Source organism: Argopecten irradians, chromosome 1, assembly GCF_041381155.1.
Source record: "Argopecten irradians isolate NY chromosome 1, Ai_NY, whole genome shotgun sequence".
Classification (NCBI taxonomy): Eukaryota; Metazoa; Mollusca; class Bivalvia; order Pectinida; family Pectinidae; genus Argopecten; species Argopecten irradians.
In genome coordinates, this window is record NC_091134.1 from 19,162,219 (window position 1) to 19,177,382 (window position 15,164).

Genomic DNA, 15,164 nt, shown 5'->3' on the forward strand with positions numbered 1-15,164 from the left:
AGACAAAGGCACATCATATAAAGACAAAAGCACATCATATAAAGACAAAAGCACGTCATATATTGGTGTATGCACATAATATAATGACAAATGCACATAATATAAAGACAAAACCACATCATATATTGGTGTATGCACATCATATAATGACAAAACCACATAATATAAAGACGAAACCACATAATATAACGACAAAACCACATAGTATAACGACAAACGAAACCACATAATATTACGACAAAACCACATAGTATAACGACAAAACCACATAATATATTAAAGATTTATAGCATAAGACAGCTATGGCTTTCCATACAGAACTGACTATGTCCGTGGTTACATTTACACGCAGCCTCGCTTTCAATGCTTTCAACTTTCCTTTACTTTAATGGTCAGAACTGGGAAACGTAAGCAGAACTTGGCTGTCGTATTAATATGTGAGAACTTTTGGAAGGCCAATGGACGCATTTAGACTGGTTTTATTTGCCCGACTATTCACTTTAAATAACGAGTCATGTATACTCGGATGTAGCCTGCACAACAGACACAAGTGTTTGAAAAAACGGGTCAATGATCATGATGATCTCTGATGCTTGGCAAAACACACTGCACATGTATTTGTGACGGTACAGTCTCGACAACAGATTGTATATATCAATAATTTATCAGTACTTCCACACTGAGTGAACACGGGACATATGTGTTTTATAACTGAACAAATCTAAGTACCCGATATACCGACTGAACAGCACGACAACATGAGGCAAGTATATCACCTTTTAGATGAGTAGTGTTTTATGATATATATTTTTGTCTACGTCAGTCTCTAATTAATTTCTCTACAGACATTCTTATATATTAAACATCAAAATGTGTTTGTTTTGGTGTTCAATGCGGTTAAAGATGGCGTGTTTATTAATTGCGTGCGGCTTCCGCGGTCAAATTACGATCAGTTACGTCAGCAGTATTCGTTTTGGAAGCGAGATAAGATGGCCGACAGGGTACAACGGTGTGGTTCTTCTTTGGTTTATCACCATCCGTCACACCTGACGACTATAGGCCAGGTGATACGGCTCAGTGGCGTGGGGGATTGGGTTATATACAGTGCATTTTTCTTCTTCTTCTGGTGCTGGATAGGGATGTGTGTGTCTAGTGCGGGTGTCTACAGGTGTTAGGTAAACAGGGATCTACGAATTAGTTACAGATTGTATAATCATGGACCCACCGGTGGAAGACCATAAAGGCCTAATTTTGACAGAAATTGACCTAATTTTCAAAACAGGCCTAATATTGAGAGAAAATGACCTAATAATCAGAAAAAGTCTAATTCTGAGCAAACTGGTCTAAAATAACCACCATGGTACTAATTTCCATGACCCCGGTCTAATATTACAGCAGCGGTCTAATTTTCAGTGATGGAGCTAATTTTCAGTGACCGGGTCTAATTTTCAGTGATGGGTCTAATTTTCAGTGATGGGTCTAATTTTCAGTGACCGGTCTAATTTCGGTGACCACAGTCTAATATTGCAGCGGTGGTCTAATTTTCAGTGATGGGTCTAATTTTCAGTGACGGGTCTAATTTTCAGTGACCGGTCTAATTTTGGTGAACACAGTCTAATATTACAGCGGTGGTCTAATTTTCAGCGACTGGGTCAAATTGTGGTGGCTTCAGTCTATTACAGCAATGGTCTCATTTAAGCGACCGGGTCAAATATTGATAACGGCAGTCTAATTTTATAGTGGTGGTTAATTTTCAGCAACCGGGACTAATGTTAGTGACATCAGTCTAATATTATAGACAGTCAAGCCGAGTCCACTATTGAAGGACCACGTATACGTACTAGATCTCGGCGAAATGAACAACTGTGTCTGACTGATTATTCAAAGGAGTCCAAATTTCCTTATTATGTGCCGTTTAGTTTCTCTACTAGTTTGAATTTTGACACCGTTTTCTAAAAACATCACTGATTATCCATGTCCAGCCTGAAATATATTTGACCGTCCGAAATTATGACGACCTTATCTAAACTTACCCTCACTAGTCGATTACATCGTGCCATGTCTAAAATTAAAGCCAGGTCTAAATAAAATAGTCTGTGGTTATAGGAGATTTCAGAAAAGATGGCGTGACGTCACAGAAACTTTACATCCGGGTCCTCAAAGGTACAAACAGTATGGCGACTAATAAAAACAATAACAGATACGTACATCCCTGCTACACAATCGATACGTTGACAAAAGTATACACTTTCATACTTGCAAATTCTGATTTTAGAATGTTTTCTGATTGTTTCAGAGGTTGACAGACATTTATATTTTTATATTTACAATTGTTTATTGCTAAATATATCTGTAGATTTTTTGTTCACGCGTAGAAATCCATGTAGTGAAAAAAAGTTATGAATAGATAACTGATTTCAATGTATTTTGTTTCTGTTATACATGAAAAAGCTGTTCACAATACTATTTAATATAAATATAACGAATGTGAACCACCTGGCCAGACCACGGCCGCTCGTGCATGGCTTCGCTGGTAGATCACCTCGGGCCACAGCCCATAGTTGGGAAATTAATAATATTAATACGTAATTACCAACACATATCTCAATAAGTACTTGTAAAATATATATATTTCGTTATTTTCCATGTATATCTTGTTTTAAAGGAATGGTATAAGCCACTGTGTTACACGTAAATGCAGATCTATATGTACATGTACGTGCACGTAGAGTATGGCTGCCGATATCTCGAAAAAATAAAATGGTGAAATTGTTCAATTTCATGCTGTAGAGAGTTTTTTTTTTTAAATTTTTGGTCACTTTTATTCCATGGGCTGCTATGTGAAGTCCCACATTGAAGTGATGTTACTTTTAAATAATTTGAATACATGTTAGATAGACTACAATATAGCTAGATCGTAGTACTGTAAATGCCGACCAGGACACATTGCGCACGGCTTCGAGAATCCTAAATTACTCGAAGTTTTGTTTTAAAATATTATAAAAAGTAACTATAAACTGACTCGTTTGTATGTCATTAACTAAATTCCAAAATTTCTGACGAAAAAGTTATCCAGAATACGTAATTTTGTGACTCTGAAAAATGACGAAATTCGGGATCTCGGCAGTACTGTACGTAATGGCTGCCGTGCGCTTGGGGTAAATTTTAGTTTGGTCATAATCACACATCGTAAGGTGTTTACCAAGTAAGACTTAGACAACAGTAATCGCTTATTAAAATGTCAGTATGATATTTCGGGAAACTTGGAATTAAATTTATAATTTCAAGCTGATATTTTTAATATTCTGTCAATGTTTATACGTAGGTCTAATGGCGACCTTGTTTTTTTCTCGTGGCGGTCGAAAATGGAGTATAAACAGAGTAAAATATATGAATGCCAGATGTTTATATTTATATAATATTGTTTAATATTATTATTTACACTTTTAAAAATTAAAATAACGCAATAGTTCTCGGATTGCCGTACTATTTATTACAATAAAATGTAAACAAACATCGCAAGCGGCTGTGTTCCCTCAATGTTTATGTGTACAGATATAGGAGCTGTACCTTTGAGCGCCCGGATGTACCTTTGTGTGACGTCATCGCCATCTTTTCTGAAATCTCCTATAACTAATTTGTTTCCATAAGATCGGTTTTGTGTACGTATAGTGTATCGTCTCTATTGTAGCTTACGACAAGTGCTTACGACCGCTATATACTTCCAAGAATTCATGTTTACAAAAAGGAAGTTATCGGTTTCTCAATATGAGTTTCATACTCATTGTCTAATGAAGATGACCTTTATTTTAAGCTAAATGTGTGCAAGCCTCATCCGCAGACTACACTCTTTAGCCTCCCGCTGTGATAGACAGATTTAGCTGTGCCCGCCGCCTAACTGGTCTTCAGAAGCAAGGACGAATAAATCTTTGTCGGAAGATAATTATGGCGTTTTAATCGTAACCAATGTTACACAATGTCGTCAAATGATAGAGTTGATATCCTTATGGTGATATATATGCGTATGCGTGTCTCATAGGTCAAATATTGGCCGAACATTTTTAACGTATATTCTATATATATTTTAAATGTGTGACACGAAAATAAAATATATATTATTATTTATTATTATATATTTTTTAATTAAAAATGTCGTAGTTTAATCAGGATTGCACCAATGATGGGGGAGTCCACACGCGGGTAAATATCACATAATTATGAGAACCGCTTTGTATAACCTTTGACCCATGGTATATTTACTGATAAATATTGACAGACGACGCTAATGCATTGTCATCTTATTTTCGTCGTTTTTATAAATGGGTCTCTTTAAACATTAATTTAAATCCTACTTAAAATCTTTAAATCCTTTAAAAACTATTATCAGAGATTGGTGATATGAAAACAGTTAAGGAATTAACCGGGGAAGTTAATTACTTGGGAATATACAATGCACTCTACACAGGTAAGAGCGAAGCGAGTACACACGCTCGATTAAGAGGCAACTGAGGGGTATTACTTCGCTCTCTTGTAGTTTTGGCGTACAAGCGCGTGTTTAAAGTCGTCAGAATGGAGTATATAGTTCTACTGAAGTATTGTGTTTTTATTTTGGAAATAAGAACCAGTTTTATAAGGATGAACATTGTAAAACATTGAATAAATCTAAACATGTTCTAAATTTCCCCTTGGTGTCGCTGGGATTTTCTTGGTGATCATCCGGGTACGTACAGGCACATAGGCTACTTTCAGACATACACATTTACGTGTTCTATTTATATATATATTTTTTAATATGCATTTTTGTCGAAACTGTACATATTTGATCAAAATTAATTAAAGATAAATTCATAAGGATCATCGATGTTAAGTTTGTAGAGCATTCATAAAAACATAATGGGACTTTAAGTTATTCACATACGGAATGTTTTCATTAATAAAATTACATTTGTATCACAATATTCCGGACTGATTTTATGTCACCACGTACCGAAAAATACACCCAATACCGCTTGACACAGTGTGTGTTGTTATAGCGACGGCTGTCCTAGATCATAGCTACGGGCGTTTACCTGTAGACTTTTGTCAAAATGTACGTGTGCAGTCAGTTCTGATACATTGGTTTTCGATAGGAGATCAAACTTTAGTACGGTTATACAGATTACTGAGGCCCCACTGTAGAACTGTACAGATAAACATTTAGCGACAGAATTAAAATTTTGATGATGAGTTTTATTTATATAGTCCTTGATATATTCATATCGGTAAAACGTTGTATTCTGGTAAGTAATAATCAAGGACGTATATGAGAAGAATAAGTCACACTGGGTTTTGGCAAAGTACGACGCAGGAGCTTTTGTGTTTGTGCACTGACCATGACGTTGGGCGACGACTGATTTTCCTTTGATATCAGCCAGCGCAACCTTTGATGTAGCATGCTTACCGTCTTACTTTCTGTAGCGGGCCGTCATTTCATGAGTTGTCTTAACATTTTAAAAAATTCAGACAAGCATATATCTAACTTTAGATTAGATAATCAGTCCAATTTGATAGCGATATCAAAATGATGTTCGGATCAGTCTGGACTGAGATTTAGATAGCATATGATGTAAATTTCAGTGTAATAAAAAACAGTATAATGTAACACTATCGTTCTACGAGTAAAATCCCAAAAATTTAGCGTGAATATATCTAGAATCCGTGTTTTTATTTCAAACTTCTGCTATAACGATGCAAACACGGCACAGTTTTTGAGTAAAAATAATATGTGGACGGTTATCAGTTTGGTGATATTGTAGTAACAGTACCGAACTTATACCGAAAATAATATGTATATAACGTTTACTAAAAAGCAGAAATACATCAATGGTATTTCTGATATATGTTCCTAAATCACAATTTAAGTGTAGATTTAAATACATTATTTCAAAATTATACTAAATCCTTAAAATAGTAAATTCATTGTCGACCGTTTTGTGTATCATACTGAGTTGTATTAGTATAATATATGAACATTTATCGTATAATCCAAAAAGTAACCACATAAAGTGTTCAAATGAAAATTGAAAATATTTGTATACAGGCATTATAAATAGATATAATATCTTGTACCTTTTTAAAAATATACTAAGTGATATTTAAATAAGCATATTTAGCGTGATAATGTTGTAACCCTTCTTGTATGACTATACATGTACATTTAGATTCGAAACGGTGAAAATGCATGCTTAGAATTTTTACTAATCAGTTTGGTGATATTGTAGTAACAGTACCGAACTTATACCGAAAATAATATGTATATAACGTTTACTAAAAAGCAGAAATACATCAATGGTATTTCTGATATATGTTCCTAAATCACAATTTAAGTGTAGATTTAAATACATTATTTCAAAATTATACTAAATCCTTAAAATAGTAAATTCATTGTCGACCGTTTTGTGTATCATACTGAGTTGTATTAGTATAATATATGAACATTTATCGTATAATCCAAAAAGTAACCACATAAAGTGTTCAAATGAAAATTGAAATTATTTGTATACAGGCATTATAAATAGATATAATATCTTGTACCTTTTTAAAAATATACTAAGTGATATTTAAATAAGCATATTTAGTGTGATAATGTTGTAACCCTTCTTGTATGACTATACATGTACATTTAGATTCGAAACGGTGAAAATGCATGCTTAGAATTTTTACTAATACCTAATTACGGAAGATTACTATATGCCACGATTCCGTAATTACAGTACTAGACTGGAATAATTTTTAAGGTTAAACCTTTAGTTTAAATAGTTCTTAGAACCATTTTTGTTTTGAATAAGTCACCTTCCATTTTTGTTTTACCTGTGTACGACATATATATATGTGTATGTAATATATATTCCTAGGTATGATCAGGTATATTTTAGGAGGTGACAATAAAAAACTAGAGCATAGATGTACGGGGTTTCCATAATTCAAATCACAATCCAATTAACGGATGTCCTAACCTGATTGACAGTAAGACAATAGCAAATACCCGATAAAGTCCACCGAATAGCAAATTGCCCGCGGCCAGGTAATTACAGGTGAGTTCGATGAATGGCGTTGTGTACAGGTAAACAACATCCTGGTCAAGGTATTACATAACCATCAAACCAAAGGCATTGTAATTATATATCTATAATATCGGTGTATCTACTCGTATATCGATTAAAAATTGAAAGCGACCTCACGGTCTGAAAAAATAGTTTGTTTTGCTTAATATCTCAATTATTTGATCTTTTATAATATCAAAAGTAAATTATTTCTACCACATGTTGAAACGTTTTACGGTATTGTAACAATGCATAAACTGTATATATGATAAATATATTGTATTCCATGTGTATGTGAAAACACTACAATAGATATAAGATTGAAAAATCTTTGTAATTGGCAACATGGATTATGTTACACTCGGCCCACGTACATGATGTAATTGTACACAGTTCGTACATGATGTAATTGTACACAACTGTTGCTTGATTTCATTACATATTTAATGTGTATAGTACCCAAAAATGAAATGAAAATATGATCGTGATTAAATCAAAACTAGATATATTTCAATCACAATATATTTCAAATATTATGATGTAATATAACATATGTAAAACTATATGCTTAAACAGGGTTGAGGGATGCTACACTGCTGGCGAATGGCATTTTTTCTCTGTAAAAAGGGGGCAGACGAATTAGACGAATTTTCTTCAGTTGCCTCGTGAATACACGTGTCCTTAATTATAACGTTAGCAGAAAAAAAGTAATAAACGAAGAGTATACCTTATATAATTAGCGATCTGTTTATTTTTCTTTTATCTGTAACATATTCATGAGACTAAAAAATACAATGCTTTTGCTTTCAGATTTTTGGAAAACAGGTTACATGGTAGACTATTTATCTTTTTCCAAACCCACAAGCAGACGCCTGTGTTTTAGTAAACTATATATTGTAACAAATACTTGTCTCACCATAACTTTAACTGCTTAATTACTACTCTTAATTGTTTTTGTTAATTGTGTTTATTGCTTTGTATAAGTTTGTTTACTACACATGCAATGCATGTGTTTCTCCCAAAATAGTCGTCTGCTACAGCTCTGCTCTGTCCCTGTGGTGACTGGCTTACCTGTGTCATGCTTGATTGCCTCTCAGGGGTCAAGCATGTGCATGAGAGGTCAGGCACCCAAGGTAGACAGGCAGAGCTGTAGTAGACCTCAGTTGGTGTTAGAGAGAGCTACAGTGTAGTGGTAGTGGCCAGCATGCAAGCCCAGCTACAAAGGGTGAGTTCCACCAGCGTTCTTGGGTGAAGTCCACCCCTGAACTTGGTGATACTTCACCCAGGGTGAGAGGCCCCTGGTGAAGGTGTGGTGAAGGTGAAGGTGTGGTGAAGGTGTGGTGAAGTCAGTGGTGGACTTCACCCTATCCAATGGTTCACTTGTATTATTATTGTACCAGTTTAAATGTTATAGATGTTATGTAAATAAATAATAGGACCTTCTGTTTTGTGTTGTGTAGTCTTTACTGTAGGGCCCACCGTGGTGACTCCCTGCAGAGAGTAAAAGTCATCACATTGGCGCCCAACGTGGGGCCTTGCAGTAAACATTACTACAACCATTTAATTGGGCTAATTGAATTGTGTAAAATTAATAAAGTTTATTAATTTACTGATATATTCTCATTGTTACACATATTTGTTTGTAATACAAATCCTTGGTACCATGGCTGACACCACTCGTGATAATTCATTGACAGATAAGTTACTCTGTGATTTACACACCGAATTATCTCTACTTAGAGAAAGCACCATAACAATCCAGAAAGATCTGGAGTCGATTAGATCTGACGTAAGTGATCTAAAATGTCAGACCTCAGATCTGAGAGATGAAGTGGCACATCTTGGTGTTCCTCAGACTGAACTGATTTCCTTAGATGCCGACGTCAAGGAACACCAGAGGTCATATAGCAAAGAGCTCTTTGACACTCTGTCTGGCTTGTACCCTCCATTGAATACGGGTCAAAGTGACCCTTCGGCAAAGTCCAGTAATAAGCACTCGGAGAAAAGTGTCACGTTTAACCTTGATACTGGGATGGGGTATACTGGTAAATCCACCATACCTGCTGATGAGGATTCAGAGCCATTAGTAGCAGAACAACAATTCTGTGGTGGTATAAAGGTAGACACAACTAGTACCCCACTTCCTCCTGTTAAAGTATTGATACCAGACACCTCTAAGTCAAGCCAAAAACATGTCTCCATGCGACCAGTCATCTATGACGGATCTGATGACTGGGATGAGTATGTTTCTCAGTTTGAAATCTACTCTGACATCAATTGTTGGAACGATAATCAGAAGGGACTGTACTTAGCTGGGAGTCTCTCAGGTGCTGCTAGGGCTATCTTAGGTGAACTTGACCCAGATAAAAGGAGAGATTATGACACTTTGACAAAGAAATTGTCTAGAAACTTTGGGAGTGCTGCTAAGTCAGAAATGTATAAGGCTAAACTCCAGACTCGTATCAAACAGAAAGATGAAACAATTTCCGATCTTGCAAGGTCTATAAAGAAGCTAACTCGTCAGGCATATCCAAAAGCAACATCTGACATGATAGAGACCCTATCCTTAGATTATTTTATTGACGCATTAACCGATGCTGACATTCAATGGCGGTTACGTGAAACACAGCCAGAAAGTATCACACAAGCAGAAACACTGGCAGTGAGATTGCAGACTCATAAGATGGCTGACAAGTTTAAGAATAGACCTGTGAGGTCAGTACAGGTGAAAGATGATGAGTCTGACAAGAACCAGCCAGACACACCATGTGATCAGGTGAAATCATTGAAAAAAGACATTGATACCCTGAAAAAACTGGTTGAGAAAAATCTATGTCAGTTGTCAAATCCCGCTAGTCACTCGGATAAAAAGGGTAAAAATCATGATGGGAAAAAACGTGATCAAACAGCAAATAATCCATCCTCCGAGAAATCATGTCCGCCTAAGAGTGGTCCTTCTAAAAAGGGAAACTAGACAAGACCGAGCTGGCGGACCACAGGTCGGTCAAGATTAGTATGAGAAGGTCCAAAGATGTGTTAGTTTGTAGTTCATCCCCCTTTGATGATGGTGAATTTGTTAAAGCTAAAATAGAAGGCCTTCCCATCACTATGTTAGTTGATACTGGAGCAACATTTACTGTCTTCCAGGGAAGTGTCTTAAGACGCTTACCTAAAGCTTTACAGGCAACTCTGGGACATGACAGGAAGGTGATGTTAACCGCAACTGGAGAACCTACTCCAGTGTTAGGTTTTCTGCGAGTCAGGATTGAAATGAACGGCTTTGTGGTAAAGCGTAAAGTTTGGTTTGCGGACATAAAAAATGAGGGCATTTTGGGTAAAGATTTTTTGCGTGGCGAAGGATGTAATATCATGTTAAGGGACAATGTTTTGGATATTAAGGGTGCTAAGGTACCATTGCTACCTTCAATGCCAGAGGTAGAAGATACATGTTGTAGGGTAGTTTTGAAGGAAAGGACAACTATACCTCCAAACAGTGAAATGCTTGTCACTGGAGCAACAGTGAACTTGGTAAAAGATAATACCGATTATTTAGTGGAACCATCTCTAAGGTTTCTCTCCCAGCACCGCCTTTTCGTTGCTCGGACTGTGGCAAAATCCTCCCATGGGGAGATACCACTACGTGTTATGAATGCTTCAGAGAGACCTATTACTGTTCCTAAAGGTACAGTAGCTGGTTTTTGTGAGGTTGCTGACGTTCACTCAACTCAGTCTGACCCAGTAGTTAATTTAGACAACACAGACATACCAGATTATCTGAGCGATTTATTTAATCGTTCCACTGATAATCTAACTGAGATCCAGTCTGCAAAGGTTCGGAATTTTTTGGCACAGTATGCAGATATCTTTTCCTCTTCGTCAGCTGATATAGGGAACACTAAGCTTGTCACTCATACCATTGACACAGGTGATTCAAAACCATTCAAACAGGCCCCAAGGCGAATACCGCTTGCCAAAAAAGCTGAGGCAGAGAAGGAGGTTGAAAGCATGTTAGCTAACGACATCATTGAGCCTGCCAGCGGACCTTTTGCCTCGCCGATAGTCTTAGTTCGTAAAAAAGATGGCTCATTGCGTTTCTGTATTGATTATCGGAAACTCAATAGCATAACGGTGAAAAATAGCCATCCTATTCCCAGAATAGATGACACATTGGATACACTGGCAGGGTCCTCATGGTTTTCAACTTTGGACCTAAAAAGCGGTTACTGGCAGGTTGATGTGGCTGAACAAGATAGGCATAAAACAGCTTTTGTCACTGGCAATGGAGGCTTCTGGCAGTTCAAAGTGATGCCCTTCGGCCTATGTAATGCCCCTGCCACATTTGTTCATTTAATGAATAAAGTATTGTTTGGCCTTACATGGAAGCTGTGTTTGGTGTACTTAGATGACATTCTTGTGTTTGCCAAAACTTTTGAGCAAGAGTTGGAAAATTTACAGGTTGTTTTCGACAGAATCAGATCTGCTAACCTCAAATTGAACGCTAAGAAATGTTTTCTTTTTCAACGGGATGTCAAATATCTCGGCCATGTTATATCAGGGGAAGGTGTTTCTACTGACCCAGAGAAGGTGTCTGCCATAAAAGAGTGGCCGTTACCTAAAGACCTTAAGGAATTGCAAAGTTTTCTTGGAATCTGCACATACTATCGAAGGTTTGTACCTGGCTTCTCCAAGTTGGCCAAGCCTTTGTATAGACTGACCGAAAAAACAATCCCATTTGAATGGACAAGTGACTGTGATGATGCATTCAATGCACTTAAACATCATCTCACCTCAGCCCCAATCCTGAGCTATCCACAGCAGGATGGTCTCTTTGTGCTGGATACAGACGCCAGTAACTATGCTCTTGGTGCTGTACTATCTCAAATTCAGGATGGCCAGGAGAAAGTCATCAGCTACTACAGCAAGTCATTCAGTAAGCCTGAAAGGTCATATTGTGTCACTAGGCGTGAATTGTTGGCTGTGGTCACTGCAGTAAAACAATTTCACTGTTACCTGTATGGACAACACTTTCGTGTCCGTACTGATCATGGATCTCTCCGGTGGCTTCAAAACTTCAAGAATCCAGAAGGTCAGTTAGCTAGATGGCTGGAACGACTGTCAGAATATGATTTTGAGATACAGCATAGAGCAGGAAAGCTCCATTCAAATGCAGATGGTTTATCTAGGAGACCATGTTATGATTTGCATTGCTCGCATTGTGAGAAAGCTGAGGAGTTAACAATAGACACTCCGGAAAGAAATGAATTCATCGTAAATGTAGTTACTGACCCAGGTCATGATGAAATCTCAGACTTGCAGACTGATGATATTTCAGATCAAGGAACGATTACTCTGGACAACCTTAGGGACCTCCAGTTGAAAGATGGCACGATAGGGATAGTTTACAAGTGGGTAGAGGACAAAATAAAACCATCCTGGTCAGAGATTAGTCATCTCTCACCAGGAGTGAAGCACTACTGGGCTAGGTTTGATTCCCTTATCGTAAAATCTGGTGTTCTTTGTAGGAGATGGGAAAGTTCCGATGGACGCAAAAAAGAATGGCAAATTGTACTTCCTGAAGCATTAAGGTCATGGGCAATGAGAGAGTTGCATAGTAACATCACCGCAGGACATCTAGGTATGAGCAAAACCCTAGCTCGAGTCCGCCTACGGTTTTACTGGCAAGGGGTAAGAAGGGATGTTGAACACTTCTGTAAAGTGTGTGATGACTGTGCATCCAGGAAAAGACCCACACGAGCACCGCGAGCACCATTACAAAAGTATAATGTAGGTGCACCACTGGAGAGGGTAGCCATAGACATTTTAGGACCCTTAGCACCAAGTAGTGATGGTAACAAATATATCCTTATGGTGGTCGATTATTTCACTAAATGGAGTGAAGCTTATCCATTACCCGATATGGAGGCAACAACTGTAGCTAATATCCTTGTAGAGAGATTTGTGTCGGAGTTCGGTGTTCCGAAACAACTGCATTCAGACCAAGGCCGAAATTTTGAGAGTCGTGTCTTTGCTGAGATATGTCAGATTCTAGGTATTGAAAAGACACGAACCACCCCATTGCATCCACAATCTAATGGGATAGTAGAACGTCTCAATCAAACTCTGGAAAACATGCTTGCTCTGTTTGTCAGTGAGAATCAGAGAAATTGGGATCAGCTTCTTCCGGTGTTGATGATGGCCTATAGGTCTTCAGTCCATGAGTCTTCTGGGTACTCACCAGCTCAAATGATGTTTGGCAGGGAGATTTCTCTCCCAATAGACCTCATGTATAGTCATCCTGAAGCGGAGGAGCCGGACCACCTGACAAATTATGCTCATGATTTGGCACAAAAGCTTGAGAAGGTTCATGAATTCGCACGCGAAAACCTTAAATTTGCAAGTGATGCCATGAGAAAGAGTTATGATGCAGGGGAAAATTTCAAGGCGTATCAAGAGGGAGACTGTGTGTGGTTGCATAATTATATCAGGAAAATTGGAGTTTGTCCTAAACTTCAGAAACCCTGGAGAGGACCATTTGTAGTGATAAAAAAACTCAGTGATGTCACTTACAGAATCAAGGAGACATTACGGTCCAGGGCAAAAGTCGTTCATTATAATCGACTGAAACCTTATAAGGGAGACAATCCCCCTACCTGGTTCCGTGTCAACCTGAATGTAGATGATAGTCTTGAGACATCCATTGATCCTAGTACAGAAATCCATCTCCTTGACAATACCATTGATAATGAGGCCATAAATGATAATTTGGATAACCTCTTATTATCTGCAGATATTAGTCAGCATGAGCAGGGTACATCTGATGACGATACAGAAAATCTTTCTGTGTCAATGGATTCCTCACAGGATGTCAGTCATGGCAACCAAGGTCCTTCTGGGAATGACAATACACCATCTCCAACTGTTTTTAACCGTCGTGGGCGACGCATACGTCCCGCTAAACGTTTTGCTGATATGTAAAGTTATATGTAAACAAATACATGAAAACTTGTTGTAAACAAACATTTATTGTTGTTATTGCAGGATAAACGGGATGCGCCAGGTAGAACCTTATGGCAATGCCGGATCTGTACCGACAAGAAGGAGTTTGGTACCATGTCTGCAGCAGAGCGGCACATCATGGAACAACACACCTCTTATGGATGGAAGTGCACTTATTGCGGATATATCTGCTCACGGGCAGACGGCAGACACAGCCGCTGCACTAGAGGTGACCAGCCTATATCAACAAGGTGCTACAATAGGCTCAATGGCTGTGAAGGTGACGAAGCCTTAAAGGAATATGAAAGATTCCGTAAAGAGGAGGCCTGGTCTCGTCTGACACGCCTATCAGGTCAAACTTTTAGCAGTAAGTTCAAAACTGGACGTACAAAGGATCCTAGAGGTTCATCAGCAGTCAGGGAAACCCGTGTAAAATCACATATCCGGGGCAGGGAGGAGGACAAGGGCCCGTGTCTCTCCCCTGTTAAGTCCAAGGGTAGTGAAAGAGAATTACACTCAAAGTCTAGGTCCCGGAAAAGGTCAAGGTCGAGATCAAGATCTAGGTCAAGGTCCATGTCATTGTCTAGGTCAAGGTCAAAATCTAGGTCAAGAAGCCCTATTCTCTCAAAATTGATAAAAGAGACTGTCAATTTAAAGGAGAATGACGACATTGACGGCATATCCTGTGAATCCACGTATGGTCCTGTGTCACTCCAAAAGACACCTGTAATAGAGGGTTTCCTTAAGAAAGAAACACTTGCACATAGGCAAAGAGCATTAGCCGACCGATTTCGAGTCATCAATAAAGCAGCGATCACGCTTGATGTGGGAGGAAAAGTGTTCAAAACCTCTTTACCAAGCCTCCAAGCTGATCCTGAGAGCGTATTTGCAGTATTAACTGACGAACGATTTGGCTATATTGGAGAAAGGCGGTTCTTCATCGACAGGGATCCTGCGCACTTCGACCACATCCTAAATTATCTTCGCAACAGATGTACGGTAGACGCAGAGACCCTTCCCAGAGATAGGAGTACCGTAAAGAAGATCATTCTGGAGGCTAAGGAGTACCGTCTTAGTGGGCTGGAG

The 15,164-nt window shown here is 38.2% G+C and overlaps 1 protein-coding gene across 1 annotated transcript in view; it reads left to right on the top strand.

The window, feature by feature from the left end:
- Window positions 1-329: 329 nt before the first annotated feature.
- Window positions 330-15,164, top strand: part of LOC138319844 (glycoprotein 3-alpha-L-fucosyltransferase A-like) — a 59,338-nt gene continuing 44,503 nt past the window's right edge. The window contains exon 1 of the mRNA XM_069262983.1: window positions 330-767. Within this exon, the coding sequence (XP_069119084.1) occupies window positions 759-767 (9 nt within the window). The 5' untranslated portion in view covers window positions 330-758. The remainder of the gene's footprint in view (window positions 768-15,164) is intronic.